At 37.2% G+C, this 17695-nt stretch overlaps 5 protein-coding genes across 5 annotated transcripts; all 5 read right to left on the bottom strand. All coding sequences in view use genetic code 12, as the record gives it.

The window, feature by feature from the left end:
• Positions 1-2901: 2901 nt before the first annotated feature.
• DEM1 (Dem1p) lies at positions 2902-4971 on the bottom strand (the record flags this gene model as incomplete). Its single annotated transcript, XM_049324747.1, has 1 exon — positions 2902-4971. One exon carries the CDS (start codon positions 4969-4971, stop codon positions 2902-2904), a length of 2070 nt encoding a protein of 689 aa, XP_049179528.1.
• Positions 4972-6423: 1452 nt separating this feature from the next.
• Positions 6424-7926, bottom strand: KGF56_003415 (uncharacterized protein; the record flags this gene model as incomplete). The annotated part of the gene is made up of 1 exon (XM_049324746.1): positions 6424-7926. The coding sequence occupies one exon, from the start codon at positions 7924-7926 to the stop codon at positions 6424-6426; it is 1503 nt and encodes a 500-aa protein (XP_049179527.1).
• A 2200-nt stretch (positions 7927-10126) lies between these two features.
• Positions 10127-11155, bottom strand: KGF56_003414 (uncharacterized protein; the record flags this gene model as incomplete). Its single annotated transcript, XM_049324745.1, has 1 exon — positions 10127-11155. The coding sequence occupies one exon, from the start codon at positions 11153-11155 to the stop codon at positions 10127-10129; it is 1029 nt and encodes a 342-aa protein (XP_049179526.1).
• Positions 11156-11628: 473 nt separating this feature from the next.
• KGF56_003413 (coatomer subunit zeta) lies at positions 11629-12303 on the bottom strand (the record flags this gene model as incomplete). Its single annotated transcript, XM_049324743.1, has 1 exon — positions 11629-12303. The coding sequence occupies one exon, from the start codon at positions 12301-12303 to the stop codon at positions 11629-11631; it is 675 nt and encodes a 224-aa protein (XP_049179525.1).
• A 1216-nt stretch (positions 12304-13519) lies between these two features.
• Positions 13520-16048, bottom strand: VTC3 (vacuolar transporter chaperone; the record flags this gene model as incomplete). Its single annotated transcript, XM_049324742.1, has 1 exon — positions 13520-16048. The coding sequence occupies one exon, from the start codon at positions 16046-16048 to the stop codon at positions 13520-13522; it is 2529 nt and encodes an 842-aa protein (XP_049179524.1).
• Positions 16049-17695: the final 1647 nt, after the last annotated feature.

Here is a 17695-nt window from a genome sequence, read left to right as displayed (position 1 = left end):
AATTCTAAACTGGACTATATGTATTTACTGTGTAATAGGGATGAAAACTCAGGGGAATCCGGGACAAAAAAAAATAAAAAAGAAAAGTAACAATCGTGGAGATGTAAGTAAGCTTTATAGGAAATGAGCTAATATACTATTAACAATGATTTTTCTTCCTTCTAAACTGGAAAGGAAAGAAAAGAGGAAGAAAAAAAAGGGTAATGCTTGTGATTGAAATATATGATGGTATTTATATGAAATGTTAGAGCCTTGGTTCTCAAATGGCCCATTTTTTTTATGTCGCAGATTAAAAGAAAGTGTCTGTCTTTCTAATTGATGTCTGAGAATATAAAAGTGTCTGATTTTTGTCTTATTTAATTAGCAAAGATTTGACAGTGAAGTAATGTACACCAGAGTCCGCCAGCGAAAGTTTTGCTCTTCTCATTAACTTCCTTTACCATAATGGTATCTAGCCCATGACTAATAAGGCTCATTTGTCCTTATTTTGATCCTTACTGCTTATCTGTTTATATCTACTTCTTGAAACAAATGCCTATTTTCAAGAGTTCAAAACAGTTTCAAACATACTCGGTAAGACTATAAATATGTCGTAGTTATGAATGTCGTGGTATAATGTAGCTTTTTTTTTTTTTTTTCTTTTTTCTTTCCCTGTGATAAAATGTCATTTAAACAGTTTGGGAGATATATTTTTTAAACCCGGGAATGTTTGATCTTTGACCAATAAGAGCTTTTTATTTTATGAGATACATGACCCAATCGGTCATAATTGAAAGCGACATTATAAGTTTTCTTAATACACGACACATGAAGTTTTTCATAGGCATGATTGATGGACAAGTTGAGAAATATGTTCAAGGGAGCTTTGTTTATTGACAGCTCAAAGAATCAAGTTAGAGACAGTCTGGTTAAAAGAGAAGTTAGCCCGATAGAAAGTATTTGGTCGGGACCACCTCTTACTCAATTGTTTAATTTTTGGCAGTTGTGCAAATCTTTAATTCCTTGTACCTTTATCATGAACAATTTGAATTATCGAAAAAAAAAACATTAAATATCCGAGGGATATCAAATAAAACAAAACGAATAATGAATAACGGTAACCAATCAAAACTAAAACTAGTTTTGTTTTTAGCATTGGTTGGTATGTTGGTGTTCTATTGAGTTGTCTACACATTGGGGAGGAAGGGGCGGATGTTTATGCAAAGTACCGCCAGTTTCATTAGCCCCAAACTCTGCTATCGAAGATGTGATAAACCCATTCGTTTCTTAGTTAACGACATTTCAATGTGTGACCCCAAAGATCGGATAGAATCTCGTAAGTTCCAACTAAGAATCTATCTATTTGAATTTTTCAGACACTTTTTTTTTCCAGCACCCTATGAATTGATTACATCATCGGACATTTTCCACAGCAAAGAAAAGCAGAAAAAAAAAAAAAAAGAAAAAAAGATATCCATGGGAAATAACTCAATGGCGTTTATATTGGTCATGTTATAAGCCATAAAGAAACAATAATAACGGTTAATTGAACATATCCAATCAGATACACTCATATTTGAACCAAACAATCCTATATGGAGCTTTACACTCATACTATATAGAACCACTACAAGAATATGTTGAAATATAATATTCGGAATTGATAATTCAAAATAATATTATGTATCTATACACACGGTAGCACTTACACCACTTTTCAAGAAACTAAAACTTGTGAGTGAATTTTGCATTGGCAATGATATGATTGGGCACAATGGTCGACACTATCGACACTGTCGAGCAGAGCGAGATAGTGGAGCACTTACAAATATACCCAAATAAGTAGTCAGTAGTCAGTAGTCAGTAGTCAGTAGTCAGTAGTCAATTCCCAGTTACCAGTAGCCAGTAGCCAGTGGTTATTGCTATTGTGAAATATCTTAATGCGTCATCTCGGAGTTTTATTTCTTTATTCTGCTGTTACATTTTATTGTCTGCTTATTTTATTTTTTTTAGTTTGTTGCACCTACTGAGCTACCAAACATAACAAATTTCTTTTATGCTTTTAATTAAAAAACTGAATTGTGGGGGTGGGGTGGATTTTGGTGGGGCTCAATTACAATTTCTAGTGGAGAAATAAAAGAAAATAAAACCATGCTATAAACCTTGGCCAATCAAAAGTTCTAACCTGCTGTCCACTTTTCTTTTTTTGGTTCAAGGCAACATAACAAGGTGGATATTTGGTTAATGTAATTACTTGTATAGATTATAGACACGACATTTTCTTAAAAGTCGTACTAAATCTCTGGAAACTAAATCCTAAATCTCTATTACCAAAAAGATAACTCAGGACACTATCGCAACACTATCGAGCAGAGCGAGATAGTGTTGTAACGGGCTAGTAACACTATCGAGCAGAGCGAGATAGTGGAGCAGTACTAACTATACCCACACACTATTGAGCAGAGCTAGTCGACACTATCGAGCAGAGCGAGATAGTGGAGCAGTACTGACTATAACCACACACTATCGAGCAGAGCTAGTCGACACTATCGAGCAGAGCGAGATAGTGGAGCAGTACTGACTATAACCACACACTATCGAGCAGTACTGACTAGTGTTGTAATAACCTACCAAGTGCTCCACTATCTAGCTCTGCTCGATAGTGTTTCTTGTAATAACCTACCAAGTGCTCCACTATCTCGCTCTGCTCGATAGTGTTTCTTGTAATAACCTACCAAGTGCTCCACTATCTCGCTCTGCTCGATAGTGTTTCTTGTAATAACCTACCAAGTGCTCCACTATCTCGCTCTGCTCGATAGTGTCTGCTCGATAGTGTCTGCTCGATAGTGTCTGCTCGATAGTGTCTGCTCGATAGTGTCTGCTCGATAGTGTCTGCTCGATAGTGTCTGCTCGATAGTGTTGCTAGGTACATCGATTACTACTCTTCTCATCATTACCATTCTCGCTTAAGAAATTGCAAAGCATAGGTCCAATCATTTTCTTTCCCATATTCAAACCATAATCGTGCTCATTCTCACCCTTATCCAAACCCTGGCTCAATGATATGGTACATTTAGACGCAAAGTCACAATTTTTACATTTTCCATAGTCATCTACTGGTTTGGGTATTAGATCACCATTCCAAAATGAACTTGCTTGTTTAATTTGACTCTTCAATTCATCACTAGAATACTTGTACTTGAATGTTTTGAAGATTTTATCAGTTTCTGAATTATGATACTCTACTCTAGTTTCATCACTAACAAAGTCGTTGAAAATACGATAAAACTGAGATGATCGCGCAGCAAAGTACCTTAATGTAGGTGGAGTCTTCCAAACTTTTAATAGTGGCTTAAGATATTGATTAATATCGAAATTGTTGTTGATCATCAAAGTATACTGTTCAAGATTGACAAAGAATGATTCATGCTTTTTATCATCAAATGAAAAGTCCTCTGCCATTTGGAAAATTAGATAAAATGGATATGGCTTGATGCTGGAATTCTCCTTGCTCTTTTCTTGAGTGATATATTCATCATATGGTTCAAATCCGATATTCTCACCATTACTCAATTTTTCAAAATCTTTATAAAATAAATCATAATGGGCTATCAACATCTTCAAAACAACCAAAGAGCTTAATGGTTTGTCTATATCCAAGCCACGCAATTCAGCGTTTCTCAAGAGACATTGGTATGTGAACTTTTCATCTTGGCTTAATAATTCAAATAAATATCGATAGTAAAAGGTTTGCAATTTTGCTCCTTGTAAAACAGAGTCATATGATGGTAAAGCGTTCCATGTTTTGGATTTGACATCACATATAGTCAAGGCCAACTCCTTTTTATTGTAATCTTTTAAAATGATTTTCATCTCCTTAAGGAATGAAGAAATATCAACAATCGAGCTACGACTATCGTCATTATCATCATCATCATTTCTATTAAACTCAAACTTAATCATATCTCTGGTTTCAATAAGCATTTTCAAATCGGACCTGTTTCGAGGATTGGAAAATTGAAGTAAATCAACTACTCCGCTAACAAGAATGGAATCTTCAAACTGTTCTGCATTAACTTCAGTCCCCATCGGCTCAACAAAGTTCTTTTCCTTGAATCTGATATACCCATGAACCAAAATCTCTCTGGCTTCTCCTTTAGTAAGTAACGAAAACAACCGATAGACAATCTTTTCACACCAATCCATAGCCAACAAATCCCCATCATCAATATTTATCAACAGTTGCAACTCCTCAGTAATTTCCGTGCCTTCTTCTACACCTTCTACACCTTCACTCCCTATTAATTTCAATTTCAACTGCTCAACATTCTCAATGAGAAACTCATCAATATTTTTAAAATCAATCTGTGATTCTGGATGTGATTCAACTTCCAACTTTGCATGATGCCGAGACCCCTTTTCCATATACGCATTGCTTACTTTGATGTTCCCTGAAAAAATAGTATAATAATCTCTCAACTGACACCAATTATCAATCAACAATTTTGTTATTGATAATCTAGGAGCTTTTAGTATTGATTTATCAGAATTGTGTGTCAGATAAAATTGAAATGGCGTAGATTTGCCATTGTTCAAAGGATTGACTAATGGTAGTGACACATTATGTGGCAATTGCCAATAGTCATAGATTCGCTCAAGTCTTGCATTAGACAAAAGCTTATCCTTTTTCAACAGACCAACTTTAGCTTTTTTCCCTCGACCTACTTTTGGTTTTGGTTTTGGTTTTGATGATGATGATGATGATGAAGTTTCTTCTGGTATTGACAAATTGACAATTTGTCTGATTATCGACTGAACATACTGTACCTTTTCTTCTGGTTTCAAGCTTTTCTCAAAGTTGCGAATATCTGCAATATTGTACGATTTGAGTTGATTTTGTAGCTCATACTTGTTCATCTCTTCATTTGCAGGAATATTTTCAAGCAAGCTTTTTACCTTTTTTAACTTGTGCACATCATCGTTTTCAACCATTGTTTCAACTGTTATTTCTTGTTCTTTTATAGGAAGATTACTATCATCCCTTTTTACCAGTAATTGGTGAATATGGCATGTTACCGATTCAATCTGATCCAGCAGCGTCCCTTCCAGCAGTGTTTGGTCAAGTAGCGTCTGATTTAGCAGCGTCCCGTCCAGCAGTGTTTGGTCAAGTAGCGTCTGATTTAGCAGCGTCCCGTCCAGCAGTGTTTGGTCAAGTAGCGTCTGCTTTAGCAGCGTCCAATCCAGCGGCATCCCCTCTTTGATTCTTGTTTGACCTTCCCTAGTGATAAGTTTGCTTTTTCCACAAGGAAACCAAAATACAACACTGTTACAAAACCTTCTCCTAAAACCACCACTACTATTCAACGAGCTCTGCAATCGAACTTTTCCACAATTTGGGAAAAGATATCTCCCATTATTCATATAACGATTTACCCTCTATCAATGAGTGCTACTATCAGCAAACAGAACCATTCAACCTTGTTTGAATGAGGTTTATATATATATATATATAAAGCTATCCTGTTTATAAACGCATTCTATTTCAAACGTGTAAGAGAAAAAAATGTTTGCTATCAAAATTGTTCGTGAGCGATGAGGCGAATGGGTCGAGAGATGAGGCGAGTGGGTCGAGCAATGTGGCGAATGGAACGAGCGATGAGGCGATGATGAATCAAACTCGTTTCTGATGCTTCATTTCCTACAACTTCTAAATATAGATGAAACACTGATCCTACAAAGAAAAAGCTTAGCGATACTAGTAATGACACTATCGAGCAATACTTTGTAGCGATACTAGTAATGTTGATCTCAGATATTTACAATATTTTTGCACTCGCATGGGATAGCCTCTAACATTGTACAACACTGACTACTCGACACTATTGAGCAGCACTGACTACTCGACACTATCGAGCAGAGCGAGATAGTGGAGCAACACTATGTAGCTCGTTATACACTATCGAGAAACACCTAGTAGATAGTGGAACAGTACTGACTAGCTCGTTATACACTATCTCGTTTTTTCCGATAGTGGAGCAACACTATCTCGCTTTGTCCGATAGTGTTGATAAGAGAGTAGTCAGTGTGCTCCATTATCTCGCTCGCTGCGCTCGCTACTCAATGTAACAAAGTCACTATAGCCAATAAGTCTTGATAAATTGTTCAATTTTGTTTATTCATCCCTCTTCCTCCTCCCTCCTAGAGTGCTATATAAAAGAGTTTGCCATATTATCGCCCATATTTGTCTCTATACGTACATATTTGTATCAATTAAATCCGCCACTATCGAGCAAAGCGAGATAGTGTTATAACAAGCTAGTCAGTACTTCTCCACTATCTCGCTTTGCTCGATAGTGGAGCACATTGACTAGTTACGACACCATCTCGCTTTGCTCGATAGTGTCGCTCGATAGTGTCGCTCGATAGTGTCGCTCGGTAGTCTTCTCAATGTATTCCTCTTTTCATCTTTAGTGAATCTCTCTTCTTTTCATTAAGTGAAACACTCGTTGGAAGATTGATTCTCTCACAATCCGTCTCATCGCCTTGGTTCTGTTGCTGGTTCAAACTCAGTTGACTCAGACTCAGACTCAGCTGGCCCATTTGACTTTGTGATTGATTAAACCCATTGACAAAATACTCATCACCCGGTGTTGCAACAGCAGGTCTAAATGGCGAGTTCAAAACAAAGTTATTCGCATAATTGCCATTGCTATTGGAACAGCTTCTACCATTCAACGCGTTAAATGCTTGAATATTGGCATTCTCAGTGTTTATATACCTTGTAGATCCGGAAGAAGAACTCGATGAGCTTTGGTTCCTTCTCAAACTCAAATAAATATCACTTGAAGGCTGATGATTTTGACCAAGTGCAATAGGATCGTACTGGATAACCTGTGGCTGTGTTGGTGTATTCAAATTGGGCATCACCCCATGACTGTGGATGGTTACTGGTGTATTAACAGAACCTCTATGTGAAGAAGGAGGCGTGTTGATATGATAATCTGGCATTGTTGAGTTCAATTGTCCATTTGCTAATAAATTAGATTGCTGTAATTGAGGGAATTGAGAGTATTGCTGAATGCCGCCATTATTTCCTCCTGCAGAAACAGGGAAATTGGTATTTATGGGAGTTGTACCATTATAATTGGACGACGAGGATGTAAATGTCGATGTTCTAAAACTCATCGCCGGTGGTGCATAATCCACCAATGAGTCGGTACTGGTATTGAAATCGGGAATTTCTGTATCATTGGTAATAGCAGTGGCAGAATTTATTCCGCTGACGCTATTAGTAACACCATAGCCATAGTTATAACTAGAACTAGAACTATTGGGTCTGAGACTATATATGTTACCCACGTGTAACCAGTTATTTGAATTGTTTCTAGTCAATGATTGTTTGCGCAAACTTACCAGCGAAGAATGAGATCTCACCGATCCATTCTCCTTTTGTAGTTGTTGCTGTTGCTGTTGCTGTTGCTGCTGCTGCTGCTGTTGATTATACTTCATGACATTAATTTCATTAAGTGACAAATTTGAGATTGAGGAGTTTTTTCCACTATTGGACATAGGATACTGGCTTGGCCTCTTAGGAGCACTACCTGGGGTGAAACTAGTTGGTTCATCGACATCTGTGAGTATATCATCTGATTGGTTAGCTAATGGGTCTAAATATATACCATGTTGTTGGTGCTGTTGTGGCGGTGGTAGAGGTGGCAATTGTGTTTGGGATTGAGAGGAATTGGTTGACTGATAAAACAGGTACAGGGTTTGGCGTTTAAAAGGTGGTGCATTTGGATACTCTGGATGTGGCAGTGATGGTGCTTCCAATGGAGTACTAGTGGTTTGGTTTATTGGTGTGAATGGTTGTGCCGACGAGGAGGAAGGAGATGCACTGAAATCTAGCTTGTTCAACTTCAAGTTTAAATGAAGGTTCTTGTTAATCATGGTGTGGGTTGTGAATTGTGGGTTGTGAGTTGTGCAACTATACTTTAATGGGGGATGAAAAATCTGAAAAATATTTTGGTATCAGTTGGTCGCGTGGTAGATGTAGCAAATAGAAAGAATAGCAAAATGACAGTATTCGTCGTGAGAGAATATGTCCAAATAATGTAGCGAAAAAGTTGGTTCCTGTTGTTATACCTCCGATGTCATATAAAGTTATGAAACGTGTAAGATAACAAACGTGTCAATTAAATAAGGGGGGGGGGTTGACGTGTTTATGTACTTATATGTAGTTCTTAATGTTCCTTAAATTATGTAGTAGCTAATAATATTACCCCTATTAAGATAAAAATTAACCTTCACGATTAGATCAACCTAACAAATTCTTGTAACGTTGCCAAAAGAAAAAAAGAAAGAGCTATTCCTCTAGATCCCAATATGTTTCGGGGAGAATTAGGTAGATTGTTTCAACTATTTATTACCTTTCGAGTCTTATCACTTTCCGTTGACTCTTTGATTAACCGCCGAGAGATGAAAAATTCATATTGCTTTATTGAGTTAATTTAAAATTTCTTTTTTTTCTTCTGCTTCGGGATCATTTTCCGTGATTTCCGTTTTAGGTTAAATTAAGACGCGTAACCCATCTAGTCTAGAAAATTTCAATTTATATCTATCCTGTCAACTAGAATCTTGAATATTAATATGTGTCACTACACAACACAACACAAGTATATATAACAATTGTCTTGTACTAACATGTGTAATTGTAATTTCTCATCTACTCCGGTATGTAACTCTTATCTACTCAGTAACAGTAGTCTCTAACATGCCTTGTCTCTCATTTTGTTAGTCGTGTTCTTTTTTGTTTTGGGGAACACTTGGGTTTCGAGTTGTTTACACGTGATCTATGCAACTAATTTATCTAAATAACCTAGTAGACCCATTTGAACCAGTGGTACTAACCAGGTTAACTAGTTGAGCTAAACAGTTCGGATGCAACTCAAAAACAACTCGGAAACATACCATCATCAAACACCCACTATTTAATTTGACATTATCGCCTTAATGTGTAGGCTATACTATCGAGTAGAGCGAGATAGTATAGCCTACACTAACTAGCTTCTACTATTATCTGCTGCTATCAAAGAGCAGAGCAATTTCTCTTTATATGCCTATCAGAGCCCAAAACGCAGAGCCCAAAACGCAGAGCCCCAAACGCAGAGCAATTTCTTTTTATATGTCTGCCTTTGGAGCAATTTCTCTTTATTTCTGCCCTTGGAGCAATTTCTTTTCATATGTCTATCAGAAAGTGATACAAAGTGGTGCAAAGTGGTGCTCCACTATCTCGCTCTGCTCGATAGAAAGAGGGGATATACGAGAGGAAACAACTAAAGATGGGGTTTAGATGAAAAACATGCGACGTAATTACATTTTCTACTTTTGTCAATCATCATCCGATCAATTCAATAAACTCTAGAAACTAAAGATTGAGCTAAAAGATCAAAATGAGCTCATAGTTGAACAACAATTTGGATTGTGTATTTTGTTTATTTTATTTTATTTTATTTAATAGAATGTACCAATTTTTGAAGCCTATTTCTCACGTATCAATGCTATCGCATTCAACCATTCTAATCTTTTAACTACTCTGGTACCCTCATGAGATAAATTCTTACAGGTATCAAGATAGAAACAAATCTATAATAAATAAAAAAACAATGTTTGTTTAAAAGTTACTTTAGCCACGTGACTCAGCAACCTAGTCAATGGTGCTGTAAGTTAGTGTTAGTCTGTGTTGCTCCACTATCGAGCGAAGCGAGATAAAAGCGGTTGACTATCGAGTCAGTGTTGCTCCACTATCGAGCGAAGCGAGATAAAAGCGGTTGACTATCGAGTCAGTGTTGCTCCACTATCGAGCGAAGCGAGATAAAAGCGGTTGACTATCGAGTCAGTGTTGCTCCACTATCGAGCGAAGCGAGATAAAAGCGGTTGACTATCGAGTCAGTGTTGCTCCACTATCGAGCGAAGCGAGATAAAAGCGGTTGACTATCGAGTCAGTGTTGCTCCACTATCGAGCGAAGCGAGATAAAAGCGATTGACTATCGAGTCAGTGTTGCTCCACTATCTCGCTCTGCTCGATAGTGACGATAGCGTCAGTCAGTGTTGCTCCACTATCTCGCTCTGCTCGATAGTGACGATAGTTTCAGTCAGTGTTGCTTCGCTCGATAGTGTCAGATAATAATGCATCTGGATACTTCAATTTATAAGGTAAATACTCACGGACTACCGCCTCATCAGCAATAATCTTCTCATTAACAGTTCCTTCACTCTCCTTCTCTTTTTCCTTAGCTTTCGCTACGGTTGACGTTTCATCTTCTTCCGAAAATTGATGTTTCGGTATCTCACTCACCAAATAGTAATCATCCTTGTCACTAAATCCACTATTGCTGGTGCTGTCACCTGCCATCGGGTGGACCTCCTTATTATTTTGAAACTTGAGAAACTCGCCAGCAATGAACTCATTAGCATTAAAGAATTTCAAATCATGTCCTAATTTCAAGTCTTTCTCTAGCAAGTAATTCAACCATTTCATATTTTTCAATTGCTGTTTATCCTGCTCAGATTGAGACTCTATCACCTCACTCCTTACATTGTCCCTCTCCTTCTCTTTCTCCTCTTCTTCCTCCCGTTTTCTAAGATCCTCCTCTGCCTGTTTCTGTTGATCATCATTTAATTTCAACTGATTATAAAACTCTTGTCTTTCCTTATGCTTCCTCCTTCTCTTCTCGGCTTCTGTTTCCGCAGCATCATCAAGATCCAATTTTCTCTTCTCTACCAACCCATTAACCAACCCTTGAGGGACTTGGTTCAATTTACTCGCCACTGAAAACCCAAAACTCTTGAATACCCAGTCACGGAATGAGTTGACAGATTTTGTATTGTATTCTTCATCTTCTTTGAAATACTCATCATGAATACGCAACGGAAATCTTGCCTTGATAAATCCAATATTGATCATAGATTGCATAACATCCTGTAGTTCTGGCTCATTGCTACTTATACGTAGATGACTACATTTGATGGATTCTTGTACTAATCGAGTGAAAAATTCAATATATATGTCGGTAACTATATTTAACAAGGACGGCTTACACTTATCAACACCGTGTGCCTTAAGAATCTGGGCAATCGATATTCGTAGAAGCGAAAAGTTGAATGAATCCTCCATCATCAATATATCACCAGTATCTGTATACTTGTTTATTCACTCTTACTGTTCTATATAAAATGTCTACTAATGAGTAAAAGGTTTATTTAGTGCGCGCAATACAAATATATCAAATCGAGCTTTACAAGTGTCTGCTAAGAAGAACTTATACACATTTCGGCACCAGCACTAGCTCTAGCACCACTATCGAGCAACACTATCGAGCAGAGCGAGATAGTGTTGTAACAAGTTACCAAGTGTTGTGCTCCACTATCGAGCAACACTATCGAGCAGAGCAAGATAGTGTTGTAACAAGTTACAAAGTGTTGTGCTCCACTATCTCACATTGCTCGATAGTGTTGTAACAAGTTACAAAGTGTTGTGCTCCACTATCTCACATTGCTCGATAGTGTTATAACAAGTTACAAAGTGTTGTGCTCCACTATCTCACATTGCTCGATAGTACCAGCTCTAACGTCGAGTCTTGCACCGAGCTTCTATAGACCTTGCTGTAATCTCTCACCAAGCTTCTTACTAGCAAAACTCAAAGCATTGAATAGTCCCTTTTCACTAATATCAATATTCTTCAAATCGACAACAGTAGGGTTATTGATTGGTGCATTAGTCACTCGACTGACGATTGTAGCTGGATCGTACTCAATGATGATCCCGTCATCAATAGTCTCGTCAATTGCTAATGTCACCAAATCGTAATGAGTTATGATTGTCAGTTTATCTACATTATTGTTAAGTAATATCGTTAATGCTTCGATCAAATTGCTCAAAGTAGAAAATAAAAGACACTCGTTCTCGCTGATTGGAGAAAGAAGAATCATTGTGACATCGTTGATTTGCTTGTACACTATAATTTGCTGGTCGTATAGGAGGATATCCTGATGGACCTTGTTGATTTTCGAAAAAAGTGCCTTTTCTGATTTCAACTGTTGTTCCTTTTGCAATGACGCAGAAGCAGCAGAAGCAGCAGAGGCAGCAGAAGCAGCAGAAGCAGCTTGTTTCGATCTGGAATTCTGTTTGCTCAGAGCAGTTTCCTTATTCCCTGTACCTACTGATCCTTCTAGCGATGGAGTGTAATATTTAGCATATAATCTGTTACCTTCGTTATCTAATATTAGCAAAGCCGATATTGTATATAATGTTATATTCAATGACATCGTTGTTATACTTTCAGGCAAGTTACACTCAGGAAAAGAACAATATCAAGGTATACCCTGTCAACAAAGACCAACAGTTTCTTAATGCTAGTTGATGTTGAAAAAAAAAATTGAAAAACCACCGTGGTTTGAATAAGGGATCTACATGCAGTACATGGATATAATCACCGATTTTTACCTAAAGAAGCGAATATCGACACTACCGAGCGGAGTGACACTATCGAGCGGAGCGAGATAGTGTTGTAACGAGCTACATAGTGTTAGTGTGCTTTACTATCGAGCGAAGCGAGATAGTGTCGATAGTGTGCTCTACTATCGAGCAAAGCGAGATAGTGTCGATAGTGGAGTAACGAGTTAGTCCCACTATTGGCCAAAGCAAGGTAGTGTCGATAGTGTGCTCTACTATCGAGTAAAGCGAGATAGTGTAGTAACGAGTTAGTCAGTGTTATAACGAGTTAGTCAGTGTTATAACGAGCTAGTCAGTGTTATAACGAGCTAGTCAGTGTTATAACGAGCTAGTCAGTGTTATAACGAGCTAGTCAGTGTTGTGCCCACTATCGAGCAGTGCGAGATAGTGTCGATAGTGTGCTCTACTATCGAGCAAAGCGAGATAGTGTCGATAGTGGAGTAACGAGTTAGTCCCACTATTGGCCAAAGCAAGGTAGTGTCGATAGTGTGCTCTACTATCGAGTAAAGCGAGATAGTGTAGTAACGAGTTAGTCAGTGTTATAACGAGTTAGTCAGTGTTATAACGAGCTAGTCAGTGTTATAACGAGCTAGTCAGTGTTATAACGAGCTAGTCAGTGTTGTGCCCACTATCGAGCAGTGCGAGATAGTGTCGATAGTGTGCTCTACTATCGAGCAAAGCGAGATAGTGTCGATAGTGTGCTCCACTATCGAGTAAAGCGAGGTAGTGTAGTAACAAGTTAGTCAGTGTTATAACAAGTTACTTAGTGTTATAACGAGCTAGTCAGTGACTTAACGAGCTAGTCAATGTTGTGCTCCACTATCGGGCAGAGCGAGATCGTGTCGATAGTATGCTCCACTATCGAGCAAAGCGAGGTAGTGGAGCAACGAGCTAGTCAGAATTATGACAAGTTACCAAGTGTTGTGCCACACTATCTCGCTCTGCTCGATAGTGTCGCTCTCTAGTGTCGCTCTCTAGTGTCGCTCGCTAGTGTCGATGTATACATAATACACTATACAATCTCTCTTTCTAATTGACCATAGTTACTATAAACTCATGTACTTTCCTATGTAATGGATTATTCACATAAAACTCATCATTGACATTCAAATTCAAGTTTCTCCATCCAAATATAAAATTCACCACCAAAGCTGTCATCAAGCCAAATGCTACAATTAATGGACCAACAGAGTTATCTAAATGTTTACTGCTTCTTTCCAAAATAATTCCTCTTCTGGTAATGTAAATGTAGTATGCCCACAAACAACTAAATATTGTTAACAAAAAATAGAACCAAGCCAAGTAAAGACTCAAGTTTTTGAAGTTGGAGCTGTTTTGTGAATTGTAAATAATAAAAGTCAACGATGATAATAATAGCGTCACATGTAACCATCTGTTGAATGTACGTTCGTTGGCAAGCCAGACTTTTGGTTCAATCTTGATTGGTCCCATGTTTTTAATCCATTGCTCTGGCTTCACAACACCAGGTGGTAAATCAATCTCTTCATCCTCAGAGTCAACACCAGCCAATTTGGAGAATTGGGTTGATAAATTCCTAATCCTAGATAACGACTTACCAGATTTACCAATACCTTCTTCATCATCATCTTCTTCTTCGTCTTCTTCATCTTCATCAAAGTCTGAAGATTGATCATCAGTAGTGAAATTGATCTGTTGTTGATGTTGCTCATCTTGTAACTTCTTGATTGGCACCTTGGAGTCCTGTTGTTGTTGTTGTTGTTGCTCTTGTTCCTCTTCAATTGGTTTGATTTTTTTACCATCAAACTCTTCTTCCCCATCTTCTTTATATAATAAACTTCCCGAAAAAGAAGCAGATCTGGGTTGGAAATTGGATGTTTTATTCTTTAAAATCATCGATTTAAACCGAGATAAGTTATCGTCGTGACTTATCTCAGTGATGCCCTCATTATTAATCTTTTGTGGTACCTTTAATAAATCATCATTAATATCTCCTTCCAACTCATTGAACCACATTGGAATATTATCCAATTTTTCATCTTCCAAAAACAATATAGCAATACCATGAATAAATTTAGAGAAATTGGGTATCTCTTTGACCAAATGAGAACTATTAATCAATTCGTTAATCCATTGCAACTTTTTGAAATTCTTGACTGAGGATTTTTTGATCTTTATTTCCATAGTTGAAAAGGGGAACTTGTTATATTCTCCTTTTCTTAAAAATTGTTGTCCATTTATAGAATTGTCCAAATCCAAGCGGTGCCATTGCTTGGGGTCTCTAATGGGCAATTGCGGGTCAAATGAATCTTCTCTGATAAATGTCAAATTTGAATCAATGATGATTCTAATTTTATCGTCTCCAGGTATTTGAAATGCTGTTCTCTTGTATGTGGTACGCAATACCGGCTGTAAATTGTTATCGTCCATAAATTTGAGTAAACTCTTGACTTTTGATTCATCATTAATCTTGAGAAATTTGGGAGGTATAGTCTTGTTTATAACAAATTGATTAATATACTTTTGTCTCAATTCAATTTTATCATCAATATGAAAATTGGAATTAACATCAAATTGTTTCTTTTCCATTGTGATCTTTGGCTTATCGGATAGTTTCCCAATCCATCGAATTCTCAATGTTGCTGAATTATTTAATTTGGTTAATTTGTGATTGTAAAGGCTAAAGTTTTTGTCATCAAAGTATAGGCAATTGATGGTTTGATCAGTTTGAGTTACTTTATGTCTTCCATTTCCTTCAGGGTCATTCTCATCTTCATAGTCGTCGTCGTCATCATCGTCATCATCATCATTATTGCCATTGCCATTCTTATGCTTGGAATTGTAAATCAATACAGGTAAATGTCTCAAAATTGTAGTTTTCACCTCCATCAAATTATCGGGATGGATCCAAAATTTAAACGATTGGAATTCGCCACTCAAGGACCCATCATTGAATGAGGATAATTTGGATAACGATTGGTCTACCTCATAGTTGTCTCTTAAGAATTGGAACAAGGTACCGATTTTGTACAACAATGGTGAATAGTCTTCTGAATGGAAAGGCAAATTCTTCAATCTAACATTTAGCAAAGGTTTGACTGAGTACCCAGGGTGAATTCTATCGTGCTTTTTAACAATTTTGATAAATCCCGTATAGTTGAATCTTTGGAAACGCTCCAAATTTTGAGCTTCATTTAACAAGTTATCCAATTTTTTGGAAAACTCATCGACATTAAAAGAATCAACAGCTTCGGTTTCAACTTGCAATTTATTCAACTCTTCACTCAATTCGTCAAACTTGTTACGTTGGAAAGTAAACACTTTTTCCAAATTTTCATCCAAAGCGCAAACAAAGTTTTGCTCATCTTTATCTGTCCAGTTATTCTTCAAGATTACACCTTCTTTTAACAATTTCTTCAAGTGATTGTACTTGATGTAGTAGTCCTTCCATTCAGGATAGGTTTCAGTCTCAAGTTTCGTGCTAAATAACATTTTCGTACCTTGTCCTTGTCCTTGTCCTTGTCCTTCTTCTTCAAGAGTAGTTGCACCTTTTGAATCCTTACTTGCCAGCATAACCATAGGATTCAAAAATTATTTCAACCGCCTAATAAAATGCCAAACAAAAAAAAATAAGAGATACTTGAAAACGGTTAGTCAATTGCTACCAAAAATCACTTTTCAAACACCTTTTATTAACCAGTTTTTCTTGTCCACTTAACTTTAGACTTTGTTTTACGTTGGTGTTGGTACCTTCTATATAAAATTAATTAGTTCTCTTTAGATTTGATGAAAAATTAATGCAATATTTCGCCCACGTGCGAGCGACATTATCGAGCGACATCATCAAGCGACACTATCGAGCGACACTATCGAGCGACACTATCGAGCGAAGCGAGATAGTGGAGCAGCACTAACTATCGACAATATCGACACTATCGACACTATTGACATTGTCTACACCGATACTATCGAGCGACACTATCGAGCGACATTACTGAGCGACACTATCTATACCAACATTTTCAAGCGACACTATAGAGCGACATCATTGAGCGACACTATAGAGCGACATCATTGAGCGACACTATCGAGCGACATCATTGAGCGACACTATAGAGCGACACTATCGAGCGACACTATCGAGCGACATCATTGAGCGACACTATCTCGCTCTGCTCCATTGTGGATCTTACTGACTAGTTACTATCAACTAATTTATATTGACTAGTTTCTATTTGGTCACTACTGGCTAGTTATCTGGTCAAGAGTCTAATAACAAGCCAGGAAACAGTGGTTATGAGCCGCCTTTCATGCGGCAAAATATAGCAACACTATTGAGTAAGGCGAGATAGTGGAGCTTAGTGACTAATTACTATTAATTAGTTACTATGAACTAGTTACTATGAACTAGTTGCTCTTTAGTACTCTTTGGTACTATCTGCTCAAGAGTGTTGTAACAAGCTAGTCGGTATTGTCGCTGTAGAGCAATGACTTTTTATGAGATAAGGGTAGCAATGGCTTTTCTGTGTGATTGCAAATGCAAAAGGGGTGTGAATATTTTCTATATATATACTTTTATTGCATGTTATTTTACTAATTGGTAGATATAGACTATCGAGCAAAGCGAGATAGTCTATAAAGAGACCAAAGATAGTCTGCAGATGATTAATTTGTATTTGGCTTAGTTTATCATGTATTTGGCTTAATCAATATTTATATGGTAAACTTTTACTTTTAAATTATTTCAATTCCTTGTGTAATATATATCGTAAATGAAATGTAGTTGGATAGTCTGCAGAGAAAGGAGATAGACTATTGAGCAAAGCGAGATAGTCTATGAAAAGAGTAGATAGAAAGAGTAGATAGAAAGAGTAGATAGAAAGAGTAGATAGAAAGAGTAGATAGAAAGAGTAGATAGAAAGAGTAGATAGAAAGAGTAGATAGAGAGTAGATAGAGAGTAGATAGAGAGTAGATAGATTGTAGATAGATTGTAGATAGAGTGTAGCTAGATTGTAGATAGAGTGTAGATAGAGTGTAGCTAGAATGTAGATAGAGAGTGTGGACTATCTCGCTTTGCTCGATAGTCAACTGCTTTGCTCAATAGTCAATCGCTTTGCTCGATAGTCAATTGCTTTGCTCGATAGTCTACAAAGAGAAGAAGTAAAAGTTAGTGAGACTAGAGAAAACAGTGTAGAGAATGAAATTTCCTTTGACTTTGTTAGCCC

Source organism: Candida oxycetoniae (assembly GCF_023343755.2).
Source record: "Candida oxycetoniae strain CBS 10844 chromosome Unknown scaffold35, whole genome shotgun sequence".
In the NCBI taxonomy this organism is placed as follows: domain Eukaryota; kingdom Fungi; phylum Ascomycota; class Pichiomycetes; order Serinales; family Debaryomycetaceae; genus Lodderomyces; species Lodderomyces oxycetoniae.
This window is presented reverse-complemented; position numbering and strand designations above follow the sequence as displayed.